This window comes from Cucurbita maxima, unplaced genomic scaffold (genome assembly GCF_002738345.1).
Source record: "Cucurbita maxima cultivar Rimu unplaced genomic scaffold, Cmax_1.0 Cma_Scf00025, whole genome shotgun sequence".
Classification (NCBI taxonomy): Eukaryota; Viridiplantae; Streptophyta; class Magnoliopsida; order Cucurbitales; family Cucurbitaceae; genus Cucurbita; species Cucurbita maxima.
Genome location: NW_019272041.1, coordinates 3,540,903 through 3,566,411, shown reverse-complemented (window position 1 = coordinate 3,566,411; position 25,509 = coordinate 3,540,903). Strand labels below are relative to the sequence as shown.

The 25,509-nt window shown below is 37.4% G+C and overlaps 4 protein-coding genes across 22 annotated transcripts; 2 read left to right on the top strand and 2 right to left on the bottom strand.

Moving 5' to 3' along the window:
• Nucleotides 1-232: 232 nt before the first annotated feature.
• On the top strand, nt 233-8,826 carry LOC111498613 (E3 ubiquitin-protein ligase UPL4-like). 5 transcript variants are annotated; one of them, XM_023149918.1, is made up of 17 exons: nt 233-402; nt 1,080-1,674; nt 1,811-1,921; nt 2,056-2,172; nt 2,265-2,423; nt 2,562-2,726; nt 3,220-3,366; nt 3,443-3,564; nt 3,651-4,791; nt 5,327-6,499; nt 6,579-6,809; nt 6,894-6,998; nt 7,594-7,674; nt 7,758-7,826; nt 7,921-8,049; nt 8,134-8,217; nt 8,399-8,826. In XM_023149918.1, the coding sequence occupies exons 2-17, from the start codon at nt 1,144-1,146 to the stop codon at nt 8,462-8,464; spliced, it is 4,431 nt and encodes a 1,476-aa protein (XP_023005686.1). In that variant the 5' UTR covers nt 233-402; nt 1,080-1,143; the 3' UTR covers nt 8,465-8,826. The 5 variants fall into 5 exon arrangements, with proteins under 5 accessions (XP_023005686.1, XP_023005684.1, XP_023005685.1 ...); XM_023149916.1 differs by having other exon boundaries at nt 1,060-1,674; XM_023149917.1 differs by having other exon boundaries at nt 1,001-1,674; nt 3,651-4,716.
• A 914-nt stretch (nt 8,827-9,740) lies between these two features.
• LOC111498277 (probable DNA helicase MCM8) lies at nt 9,741-16,410 on the bottom strand. Of its 5 annotated transcripts, none has more exons than XM_023149392.1 (18): nt 15,953-16,410; nt 15,396-15,539; nt 15,183-15,300; nt 14,964-15,083; nt 14,861-14,888; nt 14,534-14,697; nt 13,767-14,030; nt 13,584-13,679; nt 13,327-13,479; nt 11,994-12,064; nt 11,791-11,909; nt 11,347-11,476; nt 10,971-11,022; nt 10,704-10,890; nt 10,350-10,524; nt 10,106-10,276; nt 9,909-10,022; nt 9,741-9,806 (listed from the first exon to the last, which is right to left on the bottom strand). In XM_023149392.1, exons 1-18 carry the CDS (start codon nt 16,145-16,147, stop codon nt 9,759-9,761), a joined length of 2,349 nt encoding a protein of 782 aa, XP_023005160.1. In that variant the 5' UTR covers nt 16,148-16,410; the 3' UTR covers nt 9,741-9,758. The 5 variants fall into 5 exon arrangements, with proteins under 5 accessions (XP_023005160.1, XP_023005161.1, XP_023005157.1 ...); XM_023149393.1 differs by having other exon boundaries at nt 14,861-15,083; nt 15,953-15,972; nt 16,059-16,407; XM_023149389.1 differs by having other exon boundaries at nt 14,861-15,083; nt 15,953-16,409.
• Nucleotides 16,411-16,740: 330 nt separating this feature from the next.
• On the top strand, nt 16,741-20,250 carry LOC111498276. Of its 4 annotated transcripts, XM_023149386.1 has the most exons (3): nt 16,741-16,891; nt 16,956-19,177; nt 19,344-20,250. In XM_023149386.1, exons 2-3 carry the CDS (start codon nt 16,988-16,990, stop codon nt 19,914-19,916), a joined length of 2,763 nt encoding a protein of 920 aa, XP_023005154.1. In that variant the 5' UTR covers nt 16,741-16,891; nt 16,956-16,987; the 3' UTR covers nt 19,917-20,250. The 4 variants fall into 4 exon arrangements, with proteins under 4 accessions (XP_023005154.1, XP_023005156.1, XP_023005155.1 ...); XM_023149388.1 differs by having other exon boundaries at nt 16,749-19,177; nt 19,339-19,393; XM_023149387.1 differs by having other exon boundaries at nt 16,749-19,177; nt 19,336-19,393.
• Nucleotides 20,251-20,315: 65 nt separating this feature from the next.
• On the bottom strand, nt 20,316-25,392 carry LOC111498278 (SMY2 homolog 2-like). Of its 8 annotated transcripts, none has more exons than XM_023149398.1 (10): nt 25,137-25,392; nt 24,590-24,799; nt 24,242-24,508; nt 23,675-23,709; nt 23,164-23,259; nt 22,700-22,805; nt 22,077-22,606; nt 21,114-21,811; nt 20,987-21,009; nt 20,316-20,916 (listed from the first exon to the last, which is right to left on the bottom strand). In XM_023149398.1, the coding sequence occupies exons 1-8, from the start codon at nt 25,258-25,260 to the stop codon at nt 21,536-21,538; spliced, it is 1,644 nt and encodes a 547-aa protein (XP_023005166.1). In that variant the 5' UTR covers nt 25,261-25,392; the 3' UTR covers nt 20,316-20,916; nt 20,987-21,009; nt 21,114-21,535. The 8 variants fall into 8 exon arrangements, with proteins under 8 accessions (XP_023005166.1, XP_023005167.1, XP_023005168.1 ...); XM_023149399.1 differs by having other exon boundaries at nt 21,145-21,811; XM_023149400.1 differs by having other exon boundaries at nt 21,277-21,811.
• Nucleotides 25,393-25,509: the final 117 nt, after the last annotated feature.

Sequence of the window (25,509 nt, the reverse complement as noted above, 5' to 3'; positions counted from 1 at the left end):
TTTTTTTTTTTTTTTTTTTTTTTTGTTCAGAGAATAATTTGAATATATATAAATACAATTAAAATATAATTTTATTATTGACATGTTTTCTATTTATTTTAATTAGAAATATAGATAAATATAAAAGATTCACCAATGAAGAAGAATAAAATTAAAAACAATAATAAAATATATAATAATAAAATATATATTTGATCAGACGTATTCACTCTCTTAGTCTTTCATATATATCTTTAAGCTCCGATGTTCTCTAGCTCTGTTTCTTTTCATCATACCTCAAAAGAGTTTTGCAATTTCGATCACCGATAAAAAGCATCCTCCGGTTGGTTGCGTTCCATAGACGGAGAAGTTTTTGCTCCTCGCATATTTTGGAATTTCGTGTCTTCGGCTTGCACTGCTAAGGTACTAAGAAAATATGAGATTGTGTTTGTCTTGTCTGATCGTAAATCCGTCTTTACATTCGTGATTTTTGATCTTGTTCTTCGTTGCATTTGTTTTGGCTTTGGTCTTCTTTGGTTGTTAAAAGTGGACTGATTACGAGCTTACTGGAGAACTTAGTTATATGTTCGTGATTGTTAAGTATATGTGATATTAAATTTTACTTGTCAATGGTGGTTAAATCCATGGAGTTTTTGGGTTCTGTGTTAATCTTGGAGCAGTTGTATTTTGTTTATTTTTGTTCAAATTGACGGTGCATATAATTTTTTTTTTTTTTTTTTTCCTATTTAGCTCTTAAGGTTTAAGACATACAATTCTCAGTTGAATGTGCAATTTCATCCGATTATTCTATGAGGTTCAGATTCTAATGTTTCACCTCCGCCTCTCGCTCTATTGAAGTGAAATTGTTAGTGTTGAGCCAAAATACCATTTGTCTTCGTGTCTTTTATTTAATGATTTTTCTTGCTGTATAGTTTGATTCTGATCATTAGTAATATGCGAAGCATTAAAGGATAAAAAAGTACGTCAATCTTATGCAATGTTGGATCTCTTAATTACATAGGAGGGTTAAATCTCTATTAAAAAGCTAATAAATGATAAATGGGAAATCGTGGCCAAAAGCGTACCGAAATGGTGGATAGATTACCGGCGGACAAACGGGCTTGCAGTTCACTGGAATTCAGGCCAAGCTCGTCTAATTCATCTATGCATCAAATGCACGTGACGGCCATTAATTCAAGTCCAGGCTTTTATGATAATGACATGGACACTTCATCATCTGCTTCTGCCTCTAGTCGTTCAGAAGGAGAATATGATAAGGATTCAGCCTACGGCTCTTGTGATTCTGATGATGCAGAACAAAAACATAGTGATCTTCGGAATTATCAGAGGCAAAGATCGTCTAGTGATCATGGACGATTGAAAAGGATTTTGTCAAGCTTGGGTGAAGAATCTGAGCTGTCTGCCCAAAGAACACTGCTAGTGGAGCTATGTGAAGTTTTATCATTCTGTATGGAGAACTCACTATCGAGCATGACATCAGATTCAATTTCTATAGTTCTTGTAAATCTGGTGAAACTTGATAGCGACCCGGAGATAGTGCTTTTGGCTCTAAGGGCTATAACTTATTTATGTGATGTTTACCCCAGATCTTCTAGTTTTCTAGTTCGTCATGATGGAGTACGTGCCCTCTGTCAGATGCTAGGAGTTATTAAGTATTTGGATGTTGCTGAACAGGTGAGCTCACCATGCTCACATGATTATTAGTCTTAGTTCATTCATTAAATTATATGATTCTAGATATTACAATCGATAGCTCATCTTTGGATGCTGAATACTCTTACTATATTTTGGAGATTCTGTTTCAATGCAGTGTTTGATAGCATTGGAAAAAATATCACAGGAACAACCTGTCGCCTGCTTAGAGGCTGGTGCAGTTATGGCTGTTTTAACTTATATTGATTTTTTTTCTACTAGCATACAAGTAAGGTCTTTTCCTTTCTGGATTTTAATTTTTTCTTGACAATTTGATTGAATTCATGTGCCTATTATTTTGTTCCCGCCAAACCCTATGATCAAAAGATTGAAAATTTAACGTATAAATCTGGTTTGGATCAGAGGACTGCTCTTCGTACTGTGGTGAATGTCTGCAGAAAACTTCCTTCTGAGTGTCCACCAACTTTGATTGATGCTGTTCCCATACTATGCAATCTCCTTCAGTATGAAGATGGGCAGGTTTGAATAACTGGGCTTGAATGCTTCATATTGCTTTGTTTTTAATTTTTATTTTTTATCAATCTTCTCCTTGTTATAATCACACATTTCAGCTGTCAGAGAATGTGGCTTTATGCATGATTAAAATAGTTGAGCGTGTCAGTCAATCCTGTGAGCTTTTGGATGGTCTCTGTCATCATGGGCTGATTCAACAAGTCATTCACCTTATAAACTTGAATAGTCGAACGACTTTGTCCCAGACCACTTACAATGTAAGTAGAGAATCATACACGAAATGGTTTAGAATTTTGTATATTTTTATTTTTTTAAAATGCAAATGAACTTCTAGCTGTAGCCTCTACCACCATCTTTAAGGCAGAATGGTGAATGACCATCGAGTTTCTTTCCAGGATTTGCTTGGTGTACTTGTCAAACTATCTTCAGGATCAACTGTTGCTTTCAAAACTCTTTATGAGCTAAACATTAGCAACACTTTGAAGGACATATTATCTGCTTACAATCTCTCGCATGGAATGTCTTCTTCATGTTCTGTAGTTGACGGGCAGCGCAACCAGGTATTAGTCTATTAGCATGTCCTCAGGAACACTCTGACTGGATGCTGTGACAGATTCTTTTTAAAATATTTCTAGGAAACTTACAGAGGGATATTTTCTTTTCCTCAATAATTATTCTGAAAAAATACTTCAAATCATAGAACTCTATTTTAAGTGTTGCAGGATATAAATGGATACTATTGTCTGGAAGTTTTTTTTTTTCTTTCCAAATCTCAAGTCATGCTTTTGATACATTGAAGGCATGTGCAACATAAATCTTTAAAATCAAGATGCTTTGTTAAGGATATAGCATCATGTTCAAACCTCCACTGTACCTGGCTTGCGCTTAGTAGCCTGTGCTAGGAGAATTAATGCCTTAACATTTGTCATAAGTGATAGTTCAATTGCTCATAATTGGCCTAATTTGAGTCTAGAATTTCAATATATGCCTCAATGCTTTTATGATTTTTTAAAAAATTTTGTATGGGGATTTATTGTAGTCGATTTTTCTCAGGTATGTGAAGTCCTGAAATTACTTAACGAGCTTCTCCCCACTGGAGATGCAAATGCAGAAGAATTGTCCGAAAAAGTATCTTTTTTAGTCAGTAATCCCAAGAAACTGCAGAAGTTTGGCTTGGATGTACTTCCTTTGCTTGTTCAGGTGGTTATTATTATAAGCTAATAAAAGAGCTCTGACTCTTCTCATCCTTTATAACATCTCATTTTCCCTGCTGCAGGTGGTTAGTTCTGGTGCAAACTTGTATGCTTGTTGTGGCTGCCTAACTATTATCTACAAGTTTGTCTGTTTGGGTGAATCTGGCATGCTTGTCGAGTTGCTTCAGAACACCAATATTTCTAGGTGAATGGTGCCTCTGATTTTCTTTTTAATGGTATTTTCAAATTGCTTTCAGAACGTCTAATGATTTTTTCTGCCTAATTTGTCAGTTTCCTGGCTGGAGTATTTACTCGAAAAGACCACCATGTGCTGATGTTAGCTTTAAAAATCACTGAGATTATCCTGCAAAAGCTCTCTAGTATATTTTTTAAATCATTTGTTAAGGAGGGTGTTTATTTTGCAATTGATGCACTGATAACCCCAGAGAAGTATAAACAGTTGATTTTCCCAGTGTTTACTGGTGTCCACCCTTCATTTGGTTCATGTCAAAAGTCTTCAAGAGAAAATGCAAGATGCTTATGTTATGCCTTTTTGAGTGGCTGTTTCTCCTCAACGGAAGAAACAGGAAACTGCAAGCTTGACAAGGACTCTGTTTATAGTCTTGCATATCACATAAGAACCCATTATTTTTCTGAAGAATTATGTGACACTGATAAAGGAGTGACAGATATTCTTCAAAATCTTCAAACTCTTTCTGGTTCTCTAGATGATCTATTGAACTTGTCCTTAATTAAGGATACTCCAGCGCAGGATGAAGAAAATTTTTATGCTTTATTGGCTGAGATTATGTCAAAGCTGAAGTGTGGCGAGCCCATATCCACCTTTGAATTTATCGAAAGTGGAATTGTCAAGTCATTTATAAATTACCTAACTAATGGTCAGTATATGAGGAAAAAGGGAGAACCACAAATTATATCTAGACAGTTCGCAATTATGGAAAGAAGATTTGAGGTTTTTGCAAGGCTTCTCTTATCTAGTTCAGAACCCCCGTCTGAAAGCTTGCCAGTTTTGGTCTTGATAAGGAAATTACAAACCTCACTGTCGTCTTTAGAAAACTTTCCTGTTGTTTCTAGCCAGGGACTCAAACACAGGAATTATTTTGCTACGGTTCCAAATGGTCGGTGCATACCACATCCTTGTGTGAAAGTTCGGTTTGTGAGAGGAGACGGGGAAACAGATCTCTGCAACTATACTGGGGATATCCATACTGTTGACCCCTTTTCTTCTTTGAATGCCATCGAAGGGTTTCTGTGGCCCAAAGTTGGCACAAAAAAAGCTGAGCAGTCCTTTGAAGCAGATAGCCTGAGGGAACATCAAATTAAACTCCTCTCAAATGTATGTTCTGGTTGGGGTGTTAACCCAAAACTAGTAGGGTCTGACAGCATGTCCACAGATTTGTCTGAAACTCAGGTCTCTTCCTGTTTTCTTTTTGAAATTTATAATTTTGAGAAAATCATAAACTACTCCAAAATTTATGATACTGAAGTAGGGTGATTTATTATGCGTAGTGGAGGTCTGTTTACTTCAATGAATTTATGATTCTGGTAAATAAGGTCCATATCTAGATCCATTTGGTTTAAGTTCAGTTATTTTTAAGTGAAAGAATATAATTAGATGAAACTTATATTGTAAGTTGATCATTTCTATAAGCACATATGTGAAACTGTGTTATAAGATGGATCGGTTCTAGAGTTTGCACCTTCATCCATTGCAAATTTTAATTTGATCCTTTTGGATTCAACTTTATGCCATTTTTCTCCTTCCAAGTAAACTAGAAAAAATGTTATGGTTCCAGCAGAATATTCTAGTGTAATTGGTTGCCTCATTTCTCTTATATTGTCTTTTTGAGTGCCTGCTTAGTCCGTGACTGAGAGCATTGATTCATCTTCTGGACTATGGTTATGTGTGCATTCCTAAATTTATGTTAACCTTTGTTTTGGTTCAGGGATCTACAGAAGTCAACACCGATGAGAAATTACAGTATTCTGCATCTTGCAGTAAGAAAGGCATGAAGCCCAAATTGTTACTTTACCTTGAGGGAAAGCAGCTGGAGCCCACTTTGACACTTTATCAGGCAATTCTTCAACAACACATGAAAGAAAATGAAACTACTTCTGGCACAAAATTGTGGAACCAAGTATATACTCTAACATATAAAAGTGCTGGCGAAAGGGAGGACAACAGTTCTAACAAATTATTTTCTGCGTCGGACAAAGCTGCAACGTTGCAGTTCTCTTCATTTTTCCATAGTCTAGATTGTATTCTGCCTTCTGACTTGGCAAAAGAAAGTCCTGCTTATGATGTTTTATTTCTTCTAAGGAGCATAGAGGGCATGAACAGAATGGCATTTCACATAATGTCACATGAAAGGATTCGTGCTTTTGCTGAAGGGAGAATTAATACCTTGGACAATATAAAGCTATCAGTTACTTCAGTGCCGCAGAATGAATTTGTAAACAGCAAACTGACTGAAAAACTTGAACAGCAGATGAGGGACTTTTCTGCGTTTTCTGTTGGTGGCATGCCTTTATGGTGTAAGGAACTTATGGATTCATGTCCTTTCTTATTTAGTTTTGATGCTAGATGCAAGTACTTTCAGATAGTAGCATTTGCCATGTCGCATCGCCAGCCATATATAAGATCATACAGTGACTTGAGGACCTCAAATGACGAACGATCAAATTCCGGTGGCTTGCCTCGTAAGAAGGTATTAGTACACCGCAACAAAATTCTAGATTCTGCTGTCAAAATGATGGATCAGTATGCACATCAGAAAGTACTGCTTGAGGTGGAATACGATGAAGAAGTTGGCACAGGGCTTGGTCCAACATTAGAATTCTATACTCTTGTCGGTCGTGAATTTCAGAAGTATGACCTTGGAATGTGGAGAGGGGATCATGGTGCTCTTATTTCCCTAGAGGGTAGAGAAACTGTTGAATCTCCATTTGGGCTTTTCCCTCGTCCATGGCCATCAACCCTGGATACTCGCGAGCTATATTTTTCTGAAGTAGTTAAAAAGTTTGTACTTCTAGGGAAAATTGTGGCAAGGGCCATCCAAGATGGTAGGGTTATGGATATCTACTTCTCCAAAGCCTTCTATAAATTAATACTTGGGCAGGTACCTGCATGAAATTCTTTCAAGTGCTTCCTCTTGTCTTTTTTGCATTCCATTATTTGATTTCATGTTATTTGTGTAGGAGGTGAGTATATATGACATCCAATCATTTGATCCAGAACTTGGAACTGCTTTGCTCGAGTTTCAAGCTCTGGTCGACAGAGGTAAATTGTTAGAATCTGTCTGTGAAGAAAACTCGTCGGCCAAACTTGAATTTTGTTACCATAATACCAATATTGAGGATCTTTGCCTTGATTTTACTGTTCCTGGTTATCCTGATTATCTCCTGATCTCATCTCAAGATCATACAATGGTAATGCAAATTTTCACTGTGATTATGGTCATCTTTTTGCAAGGATGCACTAAATAACACAAAATACAATTGATCTTTTCCCAGGTAAATACAAAAAATTTGGAGGATTACGTCTCTCTTGTTGTAGATGCTACTTTAAATTCGGGAATTTCGAGGCAAATAGAAGCATTTAAATCTGGATTTAATCAGGTTAGCTTCACTATGCTCCTCTTACTTATTTGGCCGCTTAGTTAACACTTGCAGAATGAAAAGGATCCTTTCTTGTTCATAATCTTGGGAATTCAGCTTATGTTTTGATATATTTATTTAGGATCAAAATTTTCTATTGGATGATACACTGCTGTTTTATGAATCATTATCGATGCCTTCGGCGAAATAATATCAAATGATTTGATTTCTAGACGTGATTCCGGATTGCGTGTACTTTGGTTTAAGTGCAGGTGTAGTTCTACTATCATTCAAATTTTAAGGGAAGAACTAGGAAAATCTGTGGTTCCAATCTCCCAAACGTGTTTATATCAGTTTCAACTTTGAGTGTCTATAAATTATGTTATAGGCACAATATAAGGAATGGATCAACTGCAATGTTGAAATGCAAGAAACTATCGACTCGAATGTCATGAAGCGTTGTCGTTCTTAAAAGAGAAGACACTCAACCATTTAGTTGGTTTAAAGAAAAATGATTAATTACCTTATAAACACGTGTTTGTATTGTCTTCGGACATCTACTGGTACTTTCGCGATCTTAACTGATAACCGCAATCTTTTTGTTGTCAAACCTCAGGTTTTCCCCATAGAACATCTTCAAGTTTTTACTGAGGAAGAATTGGAGCGCTTAATATGTGGAGAACACGACTCTTGGGCTGTACGTGTATCAGTTAACCAGCTTGTTTACTTTTCTGAAGTTATTATCCATTAACTTGATTTTTTGTAATTGTTTTGGCGCAGTTGAATGAACTCCTTGAAAATGTGAAGTTTGACCACGGATATACAGCCAGTAGCCCCTCCATTGTTAATGTTAGCTTATAAAATGAACCCTAAACCCTATTACTTTGTTAAAATATTTCTTATTAGGTTATGGCATGATTCTCTCCCATTTTTTGAATTGCAGTTGCTTGAAATTATTCAAGAGTTCGACAACGAACATCAACGAGCATTTCTACAGTTCGTGACTGGGGCGCCAAGGCTTCCTTCTGGAGGCTTTGCATCACTAAATCCGAAGTTGACTATAGTTCGAAAGGTTCTCATTATCAACACATTCTCCTCAAATATTTGATTCAATCTAGCCCATTTACTTACTTTTTTGAATTTTTTTTTTACACAGCATTCTAGCAATCTGGTTGATTCTGACTTGCCTAGTGTGATGACCTGTGCAAACTATCTAAAGTTGCCTCCGTACTCTTCAAAGGTAATTACTTTTCTCGTGCTTTGCTTATTTGATCTTAGCTCGATCGGTTAATATATATACCTTAGATGAAGTGGTCAAAGGTTCAAATCCTTCATTTGTATATCGTTGAACTAAAAACCATTGTTTTTCTTTCCATTGGAACAAAATGGTCATTCTCACTCCAAATTCTCTATTTGTTCAGGAAATAATGAAAGAGAAGCTTTTATACGCCATCACGGAAGGACAAGGCTCGTTTCACCTTTCGTAAGATCCACAAGTTTCTTAACATATGTAAAAAGTGAAATTGGTAATTATGAGAGTAAGCTATAACAAAGGTGAAAATGGAGGAAGAAGATCAGATTGTGGATGAATAAGAGGAGGCTCTGCTTCTTCTTCATTTGGTGGGTAAGTTCCAATGTACATAACTCTGATGTACATAGAATAGAATAAGGCTGTACAGCAAAACGGAGGGTTTTAGATTTATTGGCATGGTCTCCCATTTTACTTTTAACCCATGCTGACACTGTAAATAATCTCCACGGTAAAAATTAGCTCGTCCTACTTGCTTTCTTTTATTGTGCATAGACTCTGTGCCACGTGGAGTTGAATGTATTTAATTTTCTGGCCTAACTATGCATGTCCTGAGGAGGTGAGAAATAGGCAATTTTTTTTTTTCCTCAATAGAAAGAAATAGGCAATTTTTAACTTGCTAACTCCTTTTACATAGAATTTGCTCTGATAAATGAGTTTTCAAAGGATGAACTCGCTTCAAAAATTAGATTTTTTTATTAATTCAAAACTTTTAAAGTGTTTTTATTTATTAAGATTTTCTTTAGAAAAAAAAATATTATAATTTAAAATAATTCAAGAAATCATAGTAAATACATTTTAAATTATTAATTTTTTTTTAGAAAAATTGACTTTGGGTAAAAAAAAAAAACATTTATTTCCAAAGGTACTCTAAATGAAAACCTCTATATTTTAGCAAGTTTATTTTGATGTTATATCTTTCAAGGTAATTTCTTTTAATATGAATAAGACAAAAGGTAATTTATTTGAATATTAATAAAACAAAGAAAGACGAGACTTTTGAAATATGGATGTTAAATTGTAAATGTTATTGAGAGGAAGAGAGCAGCTGAGGTTTTCAAATCTTGGTTAGGTTTACCGAGGAAAGATAATCCATTGGACTGCATAATGCCAAAAAAAGAATGTTTATTTCTATGGTCGGGGTAGGTCTACGGTGGATTCTAGACTATATCAGTCGAGTACGCTGAGTAAACTAGACTGGAGTACTGAAAAAATTTTCTATTAATTCTACTTTGCAAGAAACATCCTGGTTGGTTTAGTGATGTCTCCGGCAGCCTGAGATCTGCAACTATCATGCCAAACATCCTTTTTGTACCACTTAAATATGTTATTCATTGAAATTACTATACAATTATTACAGCATCAACGAATAATACATGCTTGGTATTGTGGAAGAGCCATTTCTAGCCTAGAGACATTGTGAGAGAGAAAAATAGAGTAAAGAAAGTTTGACCTCTCAATATCGGCCAGTTTTATCCCCTAGACCTTGTAGATTGACTGGTGTAAGACGAGGATAGCACCTGTTTAGGAAATGTATGGGTTAGTGCAAAGATTGATAATGATCGGTTGATGCATAGTTTTGTTGTTTAATTGGTTTTATGTTTGCTAAGAGAAGCGTGCACCTGATATGTCTTTGGTCCCTTCTTAAGCAGATATCCAACACTGTTAAGATTTTCTATGAAGGTATCAATGTCGGGTACTTGCAGACCAATCCTATCTGCCAAGATATATATTTCCTGCAGGGCATTGCATATGTGGTTAGCTCGGAGCTGAAAGTGATAAGCTTTAACAGCGACAAGAGCGTGTAGCATAAGCCTACGGAGATGGAGAAACAATCTTTCTGCTGCAAATCTGATTGCTTGTTGAGTGCACTTAAAAATCGCTTGGCTTCTTTCTGCTGACTCATTCCCCCACTTCGACCAAAATCCAGGACTCCATGTTCATCTACGTACTTGTCATAAAGGGATTCCTTCATTATTTCTACAACATCCTGCAAAGTTAATGACAAAAGTCAAGTTTGAGTCATACTAATTAAATTTGGGGTACATCTTTCTATAACTAACCATGGCATCCTGTACTGTAATTTCTTCCCTGAGGTCTACTCGTGCTCGAGCTTCTGCCAGCCTCACCAGACTTTCGAGTTGCCTTGCTGTAATTGGTGTACCATCAGCTGATGTATTCTGGTCACGCAGTTGTAAGTAAAATCTTTGCAAAATGTCCGCTGCCGGCTTTGACATCCTAATTCCAGCATGGAGAGATGTGTTAGGATAGATTTCGAGAAAAGTTCTTGCATAGGAGAATTCCAGGTGAATTCCAGCATGTGAATTCATCTGTAAATTCATATTGAAAAAAAAAATATTGTAAATTCATGTAAATTCTCCAGGTGAATTTAGGTGAATTCCAGCATGTAAATTCACCTGGGGAAAACAAAAGTTCTTGCATAGGCTATATATTTGCGAAGAAGTTGCCCAGGTAATGGTACAAAATCGCTATCTTTCGCTCGGTCCAATCTCAGTCTTGAAACTAAAGACTCGCCTTTTGAACAAGCACCTCCTTTTCCATCATTCTCCATTGGTACATTCTTTAATGCCAAAGGAGATATATCTGATTCGGGAGAAACTCTTTTAATAGTGGAAATCGAGCGAGTGAAAGTAAAAGGAATAGATAAGAAATAGGATACATACCTTTGCGTAATCTTTTTGCTGTAGAAGCGCGTTCCCCATATCCTGCATGAAGCTGCAAGAAAGACAAATATCATACTTGATGTAGATGCCAAAACATGAGACACCCTTGTTCCTTAATTTGTTCAAGCACATTGTTGCCTTCTGCTCAAAAGTCTTATCGGTATCAGAACAGACGTTTATCACGAATTGATTACTCACTTTTTGTTTTATGTCAATCTAACTGTGAAGATAAACTTCATTATTGGAATGTTCTTTCATCTTCTCATAGAGCTTCCGAAGAGTATGGTTTCAATGGTTCTAAGTTCCAATTAAATTCGTCAGAGTAATTCGAGAGATCACTTAGCATAAGAAAAAGAAGCAACCGAAATTAACTTACCGACATGATGTGCTCTGAGACTCTCTTATCCAGAAATTCGTCAGGTTTATCCAGCAATATGAAAACTAAATCAAATCTCGAGAGAAGAGCAGCTCTCATCTTCAAGTTTTCATTCACAGTTTTTGCCCGGCTGCAAGTTTTATTTTAAGAATTAATACATATCACCAGTATAAAAGAACATGTTCCCATCGTTATTCAGTTGGAGTAGGCTGGAAAATTTTAAATATGGGTTCTTTGATATAAAATAATGTATAGAGATTTTCCTCAGGAATAAGAACAATATTCTCTATAAATAGAAAACTGGAAAACGTTCAACTTGATATTTTGAAGAGGAAGGATTATAAGAAAGACTCAAAACATATAGATGTTCTATCGGTCACAAAATCGAATAGTCAGTCAGGAAAGCAAATGACTGAAACAAATACATTTCTGAACGGAATTTACTTGTAATGACCGCCAACAGGGTTAGCTGCAGCTAAAACAGAAGTACGTGCTGATAGACTTGCTACCAAGCCAGCTTTTGCAATCGATACACATTGTTGTTCCATGGCTTCCAATAGGGCCTGCAATAATCAAATGTAAGAAAATCTAGCCATGGACAATGAAAAGTAAGAGTTCAATAGGAATTTAGGCATTGGCTCAAAAACCTGATGTTCTGCAGACATTTTATCAAACTCATCTATACAGCATAATCCACCATCTGCAAGTACCATAGCCCCTGTGGAAAAAGTAGACTACATTGCTAGAGGAGAAAACAATATATTTACTATGATGCGCTTGCAACTAAGAAGCATTTAAGCACCATTAGACCCAGATTATGAACACAGAAGTTCAAGAAGAGATGGCAGGTTAGCCTGGTGTGAAATCACAAAAACTTGGATGCTTAAGTTCCAAGCATCTCGAATTCATGAAGATGTTCCCGGACCTCCATGATGATATGATAATGTTTACTTTGAGCAATAGCTCTCATGATTTTACTTTTGGTTTCCCCAAAAAGCCTCGTATCAATGGAGATAGTGACCCTCACTTATATATTCATGATCTTCCCTTTAATTTCCCTTTAATTTCCCTTTAATTACCCAACATGGGACTCCAACAATCTCTAACATTTATTTCATGTAATTTAGTCACTTTACTTTTAATAAAACTTCAAATTCAACCCTTTAGTTAGTTTTATTGTTAGCTTTTTTGAAAAATAATTAGTTTGTTTAATCTTTCCTCTACAAATTTTGAAAATATGTTCACCCTGTTTTTTCTTGCATGAAAGTTATTATTATTATGAATCAATTTTGAGGAGAAAAACTAACTTAGGATTAACAATAGGAGCTCTTTTTAAGCTTTGACTAGATTTGAACAAGTATAACGACCAAAATAAAATGAAGCCCAGTGAACCTGACCAAAATGGTATTTTAACCAAGTTACTTTTTTCCCCCCTTTGTTGGCTATTATAATAAGATTCCAAATTCATGAAACATTTGTCATGTTTCCTTAAGATTGCGATGTTTTCTATGGAAATTTAGTAGGAATATCAGGTCCTCTCTAGTCATATAATCAAGAAGATCGGAAAAAACGGTGGGATAGAAGGTAGCCAGGATTTTCTTTATTACTACTTTCTGAAACTGAAAAGTATCGGCTAAGAGGAGTTTTAAAGCATAAGATGAGCATTCAAGTAGAATTCTCTTCAATCAGCGGAACTCTGTTATTGTAAACCATTAAAAGTTCACTGTCATCTACTTGTGAAATCTATGTATGCAATAAGCCCTTGAAAGATTTGAGCTATGTCAAAACTAGCGTATAATAAGAATTTCCCAATTCCCAATGTAAGGATTAATTTAATACTTGGCAGTCAAGGAATAAAATCATCAAGTGCCCACAATATTTTGTTTCCATGATAAAAACCAAATCACTACCATTACAATATGAAAATCCTCAATTTTAAAACATGGGAAATGACGTCGTAATGTTCAACAAAAGACATACCAGCCTCAAAAGCATAGTCATTTGTCATGGAATCCCTCACAACAGCTACAGTTAGGCCCGCCTTGGTTGTTGCATTACCACAAACATAAATTCCACGTGGAGAAATAGCTGCAGCTGCTTGCAGTATTTGACTTTTGCCAAGTCCAGGATCACCTACGAAATTAACACCGAAAAGTTATCCATAAAGTCTGTTCATTGATTCACAAAGCACTCTTTTCTAGAAGTGAGATGCAAAGGATATGGACATAGAAGTATACCAACAACTATGACATGAATATCCCCTCTAACAGGAACTTTATTCTGGTCTTTTGAATGCTTTCGAACACCACCGAATAGAGCTAGTGTTATTCCAGCTTTTCAGATTTCAAGTCAACCCACAAAATATGTCAGCCAAAGAAAATGGAGGGAACCAGCAAATCTGAATTTGTATAAAATGTTACCTTTAACAAGTTCATGTCCATAGATGGATGGACATATAGATTGAAGTATTTGACGGAAAACATCGGAACCATATTCCCCAGAGAATTTCACAATAAATTCCAAATCTCTTGGGGAGAATGAGAATAAGTCAAGCAACTCCGTTGCTCTTGCATTAGAGTTAGAATCTTGCATCTCCTCAGGTGAAGATTGTGACTTGGAATTTTTTATTGAAACAGCCTCCAGATACAAATAGTACAATCCTTGACTTTTGCCCTTCGATTTTCCTGAAAATACATGAAAAGTTGCTTTGATATGTACTAGTAAAGAATGGGTATCAGAAATCCACAACATAAGCACCTGTTTTATAACGCAGTAAATAAGTACTATTTTTAGCCTCGTAATTGATGCATCAAACTACTTGTTAGTGAGTGGTTTTTTTAATTATTTTATTTCATTTTTGCTCTGGTGTTGATGTGTGATGTAAATCATTGAAATTGTTTTATGACGACAAAATTATGGAATTGCTAATGTATAGCAGTAATAAGGTCTCCCTGTTAGAGAAGAAAAATCGATTAAGAACAAGCATTACCCAACAGCATTCAACTGTTGAACGAAACAAAAATACTAATCAAAATTTATTTTCTGCTTATATAATGAAATACCTAATGATTAAGATGTTGATGTGTGTACCTGCAAGCAAGAGATGTTTAAACACGACCTATGGACCAAATTACCACTCATGGGAAACATTAGAAGTTAACTACACAGCTTGGAAGAAATCTGGTACCTCCTCCAATATCCATGTAATTGTTAATTACTTTTATGATTCCAGTAACAGTGACAACATCTCCAGGGATGCATGCGTCAACAAGATCTTCAGTCAGTTCACATTCTACAGTTCGAGGCACCCTTCCTTCTTCATGGTCATCAGATTTAGTGAGTTCTTGCAACCTGGAAAGATTAAAAAATCATATCTAATATTCACCGTAGTAGGAAAAATTATGTACCTCATGTAATGCACATAAGAAAAACGTCTAATGAATAGATTTTGCCAATGAGTAGGCAGTAAAACTAACTGTAAATTGAGATTACTTTCAGCTTTTAGAAGTGTTACCGTATTTTCTGGAAGTCAATTGCTTCAGCTGTAGATCGAATGGGAATAAATGTTTTGCTTTTGCACCCATCCAGCTCACAAAACGATGGAGGTGAAAACTTACCATCAGGAAAGATGCGTGTGATATTGCTTTTACATTTAGCACAATCAAAGCTCATTTGCACCACCAAAGGCTTAACAGTGCTAACTTTAACAACAGTACCACGCACTGATACAAGCTTGTCTGCGTTGTTCCAAAGTAATATAGCCTACATCAGTTCCTTAAGAACTTAACGGTAAAACTTCAGACTCATTAATAAATATGTAAGAAGCTACCAAGTACCAATATATGCTGCCTTCAAGTTCTTCAAAGCAAGCATGGATTCTGAATAGTTGTGCAACCGGACTAGAATTTTTGCGACAACTTCTAAATTGTGCGCCCATTTGGTCCTCATTACCTGCTTTAAAGGCCAGCTAACCATTCTAAGCTGAAACCCTGAAAGTATTTTATAGCAGACAAATGGAGAACGAAATTCTTGTAATAATTCGTTTTTACCTGGTGAAGTGCAGCACTCATACATTTGAGAGCAACTTTAGGATCTTTCTCTAACATTAGGTATAATTCATGTTCATCGCAAATCTTTCGGAACTGTTGAAAGTCAATTGACAAAATAAAGATGCCACGACCATCATCAATAGCCTGTCAAAATAATTGAAGGTCAGCTCCCTCCTTCACGCGATTCTAGGAACAAGTGAAAAGGACATGGAGAGGACTTCGTCGGCTACTTTTGCAAACCAACAGATTTAAATGTTTTCGCATTACATCCAACCTAGAAACGAGGCATTTCTAGTCAATATTATAGTGTATAAGAAAAACCTAATGAGATATCCATTGTCCATGATACAGGCTTGAGATTCAATAGGAAACCGATGTTGCAAAATCAACCACAAATCGCAAGCTGGAAGTGACCTTGCAGGAACTACCTACATCCAATTCTTGATGCAAGAACATATCACGAACAATCGAAACCCCGCGCCACATAATTTCTTCAATTAATCCCATGTAAAACCAAAAAAAAAGGAAAAATCAATCTGAATGAGAGATGAAGTTACCTGTGAAGCAAGATGCCGACCTGCCGGAGAAGAAAAGAAGAAAATAAGCTGAGAAATGAGCTTAAGCCATTCATTTTCGACAGTGAAGACAGTATGAGGGAAGTACAAATCAAAGATGTCTCCAGCTATGTCGAAGTCTGAAAACGCTTGCTCCATGCCTATCTTCGCTCGGTATGATCTCCGGACATTTTCCATCACAACAAAGCGTTCTTCCAATTTTGGCGGGAGAGAGACGCAGCGGTTTAGTCTAAGGCGGGCTGAACCGGACCGCCGACCCACTTCATGGGCTAGTGTCCAAAGTAAATGGACCAGTTTACGGGCCCAATGTTAGGCCCATATTAGTCCATGTTAAAGCAAAAGGCCCAGTTTTACGGCCCATGTTGGTTTAACTACTTGACCATGTTAGGCTCACACCAAAGCCCCAGTTTTACGTGGGCCATGTGTTTGGCCCATGTTGGTTTATTTTTTAGAGTTAAGCCTTCTGACTCGCATGGGAAATTCCGAATTGGGTCTAAAATTGACGGGAAAGTGTGGGCTTATCCATGCTATAGCCCATGATGGTCATTTTGGGCCCATAAAAGGCCCAGTTTCATATGATAAAATGACAAGGCTCATGATGGTCCATATTAGGCCCAAAAAAGGCCCCGCTTCACTTGGACGTGTATCAGGCCCAGTAGGTTTATGTGCCAATTGGTTGGTCCATATTAGGCCCAAAAAAGGCAGAGTTTCTCGTTTTCCAAGTATTGAGCCCAGTCGGATTACCTTTGTACCTCGAAGCAGACCAGATTCAAGGTTCGATGTTCGAGTTCGCACACCAGTTCCATGGAGAAGGCTTCTTTATTTCACTCTATGGTCCAGCTTCAGTAAGGAAGACGATCTGCGAGTCGAAGAAAATCAAGCTGTTATAACTAGAAGGGAGAAAGGGGGAAGAAATTCGAGGTACCATTTCATTGTTTTGACTCAACTGTATGATTTGAATTTAACAACGTTTTGTCATTATTAGGGTTTAGAATTTTTGGTTTTGAGTCTGTTTTGATGTCGGGGAACGGTGAACAAATCGACCTCAACTCTGAAGTTGATCTGGGAGCTCGAGAATTTGAAGCTCATGGGATTAATCTTTCGCATCCTGTTACCGTTTCCGTAAACGAGCAAAGCAATGGTGAAAATCGGTCGGGAGAGACGGGAGAGGATGAGGCCGTTCAAGATCAAGACACCAGCAGCTTTGGAGAAGGGCTTTGTGGGTTGGATAAAGGCGAAACCGACGGAAATGTGGGAAATGAAGCAGTCGATGTTGAATTTTTGCAGGGAAAATCTATAGATGATGTCAAGGGAACGGAAATGGACCCTCCCGCAAGGAAGGGTGAAGCATCGTCTATGGCAATAAATGATTTATCAGAGTTGGAAATGGAATCTAGCAAGAGGAAACATATCTCAGAGAAAGTTGAAGCTTTGTGTAGGGATGAGATAATTGTTGACGACAACGAGGTGGTGAATGCTGATGGGACACTAAATGCTTCACCAAGTGACGCTTTAGCTTGTTGTGAAGCAAAAAGCCAGGTTGGAGAGGGACTTGCATCATTGAATGAGTCTACAGAAGGTGGAGCCTACGACAATGCTACGGCTGGGGATGAATCAATAATTTCTGTTGGTATTGAGTATAATGTTGAAAGCCAGGAAGAAGGGGTTAGCACAATGCAAGATGAATCCCACAGTGTACTTGACCATAAGGGTTGTGTTGATGAACGCGTAAACACGAATCCTGAGGGTCCATTTCACCACAAGGATGTCGATGGTTCGGGTTCTCTTCATGATAATTCGGCATCTGGTTCTCCTAAAAGTGCTGAGGATAGAATACAGTCAATTAACAAGCTTGATCAAAAGGCTGAAAATATGATACAGAGCAATGAAGTACCACCTGAATTAGCCACTGAGGATAGAACCGTGCCAACATCGAACTACTCAGAAAATCAGAGTGGGAAAGTTGATGGTGGACAGACAATTGAAAATCCAGCCACTGGCAGTCATATTCCGAAGACAGGGCCTTCAACAGATATAGATGAGTCAAAGTTGTTTGACATTGTTGTTGAAGTGGACCCACATGTTAGCATGGATGAAGATGACATGTCTGATGACGACAGTGAAGACACAGTTGTGAAGTTCAATGTACACGATCTAGTATGGAGCAGAGTACCGAGCCATCCCTGGTGGCCTGGGCAGATATGTGATCCAGCAGCTTCATCAAAAAAAGCCATGAAATATTTCAAAACAGGCAAATATCTGGTAGCATTTTTTGGGGATCATACATTTGCATGGAAAGAAGCAGTGATGATAAAACCGTTTTCAGAATATTTTTCGGAGTTGCAGAAGCAAAGCAATTCAGGAAGTTTTCACGACGCAATTGATTGTGCTCTGGAAGAGTTCTCCAGGCGAGTTGAGTTTAGCCTTGCCTGCCCTTGTCTTTCAGAAGAATTATATTCCAAACTTCAAACTCAAACGCTCGCTAACGGAGGAATCCGCAAGAAGTTGAGTAAAAGAGTTGGCGGGGACATCTCTCTTACTGCATCATCTTTTGATCCAATGAAGCTTATTAACTTTGTTAAGGAAGTAGCCATGTCACCTTATGCTGAAGCTGACAAGTTAGAGGTGGTTCGTGCCGAGGCCCAGTTGATGGCATTGAGTCGGTGGAAGGTCTACTCTGAACTGTCCAAGTACGATAAACACAGTGCAGCGTTCAACGATACTGATCACATTTTGGATGTGAAAAACGATGACCAAAGTGACTCGATGGTGGATATAGCTATAGACATTAAAGATGATGAAGTGGCCAAAAGCAGGAAAGGAAGTTTGAAAATTCAAGACATTTCAGGTGGAAAGTGCAAGCGTAAATCTGAGGATTTAAAAGACTCTAGTAAAAAGGGTTCTAATTCGACGTCCAAGAAGCCCCGTCGTAGCGGGAAGAAAGAACTGGGATCTAAAGAGGATGCTGACAATGAATTGAATTTTCCTGTTTCAAGTACAAAAGATGAGGTAGTAAGTTGTAACAACACTGCTATCAACAGTCCAATAACAAATGTTGAATCTGGGAAGACTAATCAAAGTTTTAGAGTTGGAGATCGCATACAAAAGGTTGCTTACAAATTGAATGAGTTGAATCCAATACTGAAGCACGATGATGGATTATCTCAAAAATCTGTTTCCAAGACGAGACGAGGCAGAAAGCGTAAGGTACCACACTCAACAGCTCTTGTTTTCAGATAATCCTATTAAAGGGTTCTATAGCAGTTCTTTTTTTGGCTGGTATAAACCCATTAAAGGATTTGGCTTTTTGGATACTTTTTTCTCAGAATTTATAATTTTCGTTTGCATGATCCTAACACGTCCAGAAGCGCAGGGGAGTTCGGAACTAGTTTCCGGTGTGAAGACTGGAAATAAGTCGACAAAGACAAGGAAAAGAAGAAAAGTTTCAGCCCCTATAGAAACATCTGATTCTGAATTTATTAAGGACGCTTATTGGACTGATAGGTTAATCCAGGGCATTGCTGAAGATGAAGTAACTTTTGAGAATCAAAACGAAACTGAAGAAGGCCACATTCAGACTCTGAGTGAAACGGTTATCCCTACTGAACTTGTTGAACCAGATTCAGAGACTTGTGTGGAGGATCCCTCTCCCACTGCTCTGATTTTAACCTTTACCGACCTCGATTCTGTTCCTTCTGAAACAAGTTTGAACGACATATTTAGAAAATATGGACCTCTGTACGAGTCAAAGACGGAAGTAATAAAGAAAAGTAAACAAGCCAAAGTAATTTTCAAGCGAACTTCGGATGCCGAAACAGCTTTCAGTAGTTCTGGGAAACACAGCATTTTTGGAACGACCCATGTTAGTTACCGACTCAAGTTCTTGGCTCCGAGCAAAGTTTCATCACGTCTGACAAGGAGAGGCAGAAAAGAAGTGAAATCTTAAGAACAAAGGGCTTCTTGGCTGCCTAAATATTCAGGTTTTAAACAGGTCTGTGCTACTTTCACTTTTAACTGATGTCTGTTGTTCAATTCATATCGATAATTTGACTGGGTAGAGTTTAACTTGCAAACAAATAGGACATGGCTGATACTTTTTTCAGAGTATTGTTAGTAGAGATACTTGGATTAGTCTGTACATGGTAGTTTTTTCATTATGTAAAAGGGCATATTGGAGTGAAATTATGCCCTCATGTACTGCTTTCTTGGTTTTAATTGTAGGACCTTAAATGTTGTATTTCTGAATCATGGATTGTTGTTTAAGGTAATGTGTTATAATTAATATGTTCCCAAATCAACTCAGTTTTACTGGCTAATCAGGTTTGTTCGATTTGAAAATCGTTCATACATCAATTCTAAGCATGGTAATATTTATTTTTTATTAACTACTACAAAATTATCATTCAATTACACCATTCTGTGAAATAAGAAATGATGTTTAGTTCAGCAAAATGGTTAAAAGAGGAACATCTACAGTACTATTCATGAACTATCAAGGTTCAAACATACCAACCATTTTTGGGTTCCGCATGGTGTGAAACTAACGTAACCAAACACCTCTTCAATCTTTCAAAACTGTTATTCCCCAAGCTCACAAGCACGACAAACATGACGATACCAACTCAAATTACTGGTCACTCTGGTTCCCAAAGCTATCAGAAGCATTAAGAACCCGATGATATCCAACTCAAATCACTGGTCAATCTTGTTCACAAAGCTCACAAGCATGACGAATACAATGATCCCAACTCGAATCACTGGCCAATCTTGTTCCAAAAACCCACAAGCAGTTGACGACACACACAATACCAACTCAGATCACTTAACGTCTCCATGTAATTGGTAATTACATCGGATGCTCAAATGCAGCACAACAGAACTTCACATTCCACCAGAAACCCCAGAATTGGGACATCAACAGGAAACACTGGACCAGACGGACACACCTGGACAAGCCACAACATTAGAACTGTTTGTTCTAAGAACGGTCTGCTTAGATGGCAAGATGGGTCTTACTTGATCCATATCTGAGGCCGCAGCTGAGACAGAGAGATCCTCAGTTAGAGATGATAAGTTCTTTGTCAACAACAGTCACCGAAGTTAAATGAACAACAGTTACCGAAGTTAAATGAACAACAGTTACCAAAGTTAAATGAGCAGTGAGAGGAGAATACTTTTGAGTTTTCAGAAGGTGGGAAGCTTTCCTTTGAACATTATCAGATAATATTCACATGCCGAGAATACTTTAGAACAGTTATACTCTTTTGGGGAGTTGATACCAAACCATATTCATGATTCCGACTTACCTTCTGCAAGAGCATACAGTTGGCTTCATAATGAATTCTTTCCACGGTATTACATTGAACCCTCTTGAACAAATTCTCTTACCACATTCAAGGATCCTCTGAAATGGAAGTATACCATCAACATCAGGTCCCGAAATTTTGTAATCCGTTAAGTTCTCCATCAGTATTTGCTGATGTCGTTTCGTTTGCATTACTTCCTGCTTCATTTTCTAGGCTCATCTTCTCCCTCGTAGCAATCGAAATCGCGCATACATCTGAATTATGCATCAGTATTTGATCCATCACAACCAGGCTCTTTGACTTCTTGGTCGAGTTCATTCGTTTTGGACATCTTAGTTGCAGTGGTTTTATGAGATTTCAAATTCAAATTAGGCTGACTAACAGCACGAGTTGTGCTCTTTGGCAAGACTGTAACAGGTTGAAGCTTTGAAGGCTTGGTCTTATTTTGGCCTCCAATTGCGCTGACATTTCCAGCTCCAATCTTAGTCGTGCCACCAGGTACAGACACATTAGAGTTAATGATAGAAGTTTTCCCCTGTGAAATGCAGTCATGAAAACGTATTAAAAAAAGATTCAATTCTAAAATTTTGAAAAATTAAAAACATAAAATGGTATTTCCCATTTTGATAATCATTTGGTTATTGCTTTTTGAATATTGGGTCTACAAATAATGCTTCAACTTATGAGTTTCCTTGTTCTGTTTATTTACATTTTAAGTATCTTTTCAAAAACCAAACCAAGTTTTGAAAAGAATAAAAAAGTAGTCTCAGAAACTTGACACAATAAAACACAAAACTTACCCCATCAAAGTACCCGATTTTAGGTGATGGCAATCGAAGGCCCGAAGGCTTTATTGAGCCAATAGTTTGAGTATGGGTTCCAACAGCAGGGTTACTTCCATCATGAGATACATCGCTGTCTACGGAGATTCTTTTGCCCGAAATTGAGTGAAGGCTGGCTCTTGAGCTATTAGATTGAAGTTCATGAGTGGAATTTGATGACGACTCTGTCGACCACTCACTTTTAGAGCTAGCAGATGATATTCCTGAAGAATGCTTACTTTGAGATATCGAGTAGGAAGGGAGACGAGAATTCCCAATACGAGTCTTGACCTTAGGTGCAACTCGCGATTGTGTTTTCTGGGTGCTACCAGAGGAAGGTGAAGCCTTACAATCTGTTTTTATCCTTGCATCTTTGGAGGAAGATTTACCGACCTTGTTAGATGAACTTATAGAAACTTCAGAGGAAGTCTTTTGCTCTCTCGTGCCGGCAGTTGGAAGTCGGGAAAGCTTGTGTGTAGTAGATCTAAGACCAACTGAATCCTGCCCATCTGCAATTCGCATGAGAAAATTCAGGATAGATAGATACAAGCATCCCAGTTCAAAGAACAAATTTAGCTAAGCTAAATTCAAGTTTTAGTTACCTGCAGATCCTGCACCACTCGTAGTACTATCATTCACAGTGGCGGCAAGTGAAGGCCTCTTGGTCAACGTTGAGTTTGAAGGAAGCTTGCCCATTGCCTTCAGTTTCTTCAAAAGTAGGAATATTTTCTTTTTCAGAAGCAGCAAAAATATGTGGGGCAAATAAGTAGAAAATGGACGATCAAGAAATGACATCGCTATTAGACAGCCATATGCTAATGAATAGTCAGGTGTTGTACACTCGCCTTCCTTGGCCACCAGTCACTACAAGCTAACGAACACTGTGAACTTTAACATAAATTTCAGACTACTGGAATAATAATGTAACAGTCAAAACAGCTAGATATAACATTGCCAGTGTCTCAGTTGATTCAACTAATCATGCTCTGGTTTAATAGCCACAGAAGCCAAGAGATACTTGAATTACATAAGATCAGTTGTAAAAAAACTTAGGCTTATACTTCACCTGTGCCTCGCGTGGTTGTGAAGAATTCTGCTTAGGGGTTCTCCCAGGTCCTTGCAACCCATCACTTTGCTTACTGGACGCAGACCCGTCCTTTATCTGACATGTTACACTGGAACATTATAGTTCGAACATGTAAAAAAAGGTTTAAATCTAATTTTGACCTTTGTACTTCTACATTTATTTTATTTTGATATATACTTTCAAATGTTCTATTCTAATCCTTAAGCTGAGAATAAAGATCTTTTTTGGTCCCTGAAAATAAAAAATTTCTAAGCTCTTAAGTGAATTTTCAGATGACTGTTTTAGACACCACCTATATAAGGTGTGATTTCATTTCTGAGAAACAGTGAACCAAAATTTCAGTTAAATGCTAGACAAATATCTAATGGCAAGGGCCCAAAGGAACTGTGTATGAAAATCCAAGCATCAAAATACTACTTTTGAAAGGATAAGGAACAAAGAAAAAATAGCTGTGAAACACCAAAAGGATTGAAAAATTCATTTAACTTGCCTTATTTTGTGAAGTAAGATCAAGCCGTCCTGGAGCTGAAAATAATGAGTAATGTCAGATTCAGTTCTGATGAGATACAAAAGATACTATAAAAGATTCATAAATATTGCTAAACCCACAACGAAATATCTCCTGCAGAATTAATGAATAATTACTCGAAAGTTGCAACAGGCAGATTAGCATGGAGCAAAAAGAAAAGAAAAGAAAAGGTCGAAACGAACAAAACAAAACACAGATGTGAATTGTCATTGGGGAGGGAAGGTGAAAAATCTCTTAGCTATCGCAAAATAGTCGAGGAAAATATAAAGAAGTGAAAATATTTATGTTCTGTAATCTGGTCCGCATGAATCTTTCCATCTAATACATAGAAGGTGGCAATTTGATATAGGACGCAAGCAGCTCATGTTTTAATAAGAAAAAGTGGTTCTTAGAGCAGTAACCATATCAAAACTCAAGTACCGTTCCCTGAAGTTGGGTTATTGAGAATGGGCTTCTCATTGTATCTAGATAAAACTCTCAATTATTGTTTTTCATTAAACCAAATTTTTTGTGTACAAAGTTACTCACAAGGCAGTTTTAGTGCTCCCTGTCGCCCGGATTCAACTTTAATCCTCGAGTTAGATTTACCAATCGTTCTACTAGATTTCTGAATTGAAGCCCTAACATCTTCGAATAAATTGCCCTCAATGCTTTCCAATGGCATAATTTCACTTCCCAATGTAGAAATGGAATCTGAAGATTTTAGAACATCTTCTGGAATTATGGGTAATACACGTTTTTCATTCCTGCCCACTGGTGCAATCATGCTAGTTAACTCTTCAGGATCCAAAAACCCTGAAATACAAGGAGTTATATATGTAAGAGGAATACTGGGACAAAACTAATGTCACATTCCAAATGCAAATAAAAGAATACCTGCACCAGTTAAGAAAGCACTATCCCATGCTAAACTCTTACGCAAGTTATATTTCCCATTTCTTTCGATCCTTTCCGGTTCCGAAGATGGGAGTAATTGAGGTTCATCCTCTCTCTGTTCGAAGCCATCTGTTCTTTCTTCTATTCTGTTAGAATCCACAGTCTCTAATCGTTCAAAATTGTCCTGTTCCTCATCCTCCTTTGCAAAGCCTACACAAAACCGAAGTCGAATACAATCATCAAAACTTCAAGATTCTCAAACATTATGTAACATCAAAACTAGAAAAACAACACAAAGCTTCCACACATGAACAACAGGGTTAATTTTAAACCAAAGAAAAAAGTGAAAGCGACTGCTGCCAATTGAGTTGAAAAAACGAAAAGAAAATGAAACATCCGAGAAAGAAAAAAAAACCACAGAACAGAAATCGAACACGAGCAGCTCAATACATAGAACAAGCGGGAAAAGGATAAAATCATCAGTAAAAGTAAGATTCACAACACAATGAAACAGAACGAGACTGAAATGAGAACGGCCGGAGCGGACCTAAAGAATTGGCGTCATGGAAGTCGCAGGAAGGAGAAGAGATTAGCAAATCGTCCTCGGAAGCGAAATCGATGAGGCTGAGACGGCTAAAACGGCGATCGTGATCAGTATATACGGCGTCCATGAGACAGATCTGGAAGAAACACGGAAGAGGTGAGGAACTGTCCGACTAGGATTGAATGATTTGAAAAATCGAAGGCGGAGAGAGAGGGGCGGGAGGTTTAGGGGAGGGAAAAGGGGGTTCTGATCTTTCTTGTATTTGTATTTGTTTGTTTGAAATTGGTGGAAGTGGCGGTTTAAAATTAGGAAATTAAAAAAGAAAAAACACGGCGCACTAATAAAATTTTCCACAATTCATTGAAATTAAGTTATT

Excerpts from the sequence above, each read along its gene's own strand:
- LOC111498277 (XM_023149389.1), bottom strand. The coding sequence starts at position 16,147 with ATGGAAAATGTCCGGAGATCATACCGAGCGAAGATAGGCATGGAGCAA. Across the intron at positions 12,065-13,326 it reads TGACTATGCTTTTGAGGCTG|GGGCTATGGTACTTGCAGAT; the intron begins GTATGTCTTTTG and ends CTTTTTCCACAG. Across the intron at positions 10,277-10,349 it reads TTACAGTACAGGATGCCATG|GATGTTGTAGAAATAATGAA; the intron begins GTTAGTTATAGA and ends TTAACTTTGCAG.
- LOC111498276 (XM_023149386.1), top strand. The coding sequence starts at position 16,988 with ATGTCGGGGAACGGTGAACAAATCGACCTCAACTCTGAAGTTGATCTG. Across the intron at positions 19,178-19,343 it reads GACGAGGCAGAAAGCGTAAG|GGGAGTTCGGAACTAGTTTC; the intron begins GTACCACACTCA and ends CCAGAAGCGCAG.
- LOC111498613 (XM_023149915.1), top strand. The coding sequence starts at position 1,039 with ATGGGAAATCGTGGCCAAAAGCGTACCGAAATGGTGGATAGATTACCG. Across the intron at positions 2,173-2,264 it reads TTCAGTATGAAGATGGGCAG|CTGTCAGAGAATGTGGCTTT; the intron begins GTTTGAATAACT and ends CACACATTTCAG. Across the intron at positions 7,675-7,757 it reads GAGAACACGACTCTTGGGCT|TTGAATGAACTCCTTGAAAA; the intron begins GTACGTGTATCA and ends GTTTTGGCGCAG.
- LOC111498278 (XM_023149395.1), bottom strand. The coding sequence starts at position 25,260 with ATGGACGCCGTATATACTGATCACGATCGCCGTTTTAGCCGTCTCAGC. Across the intron at positions 24,509-24,589 it reads TGCTTTCTTAACTGGTGCAG|GGTTTTTGGATCCTGAAGAG; the intron begins GTATTCTTTTAT and ends CTTGTATTTCAG. Across the intron at positions 23,260-23,674 it reads ATCTTACTTCACAAAATAAG|ATAAAGGACGGGTCTGCGTC; the intron begins GCAAGTTAAATG and ends GTAACATGTCAG.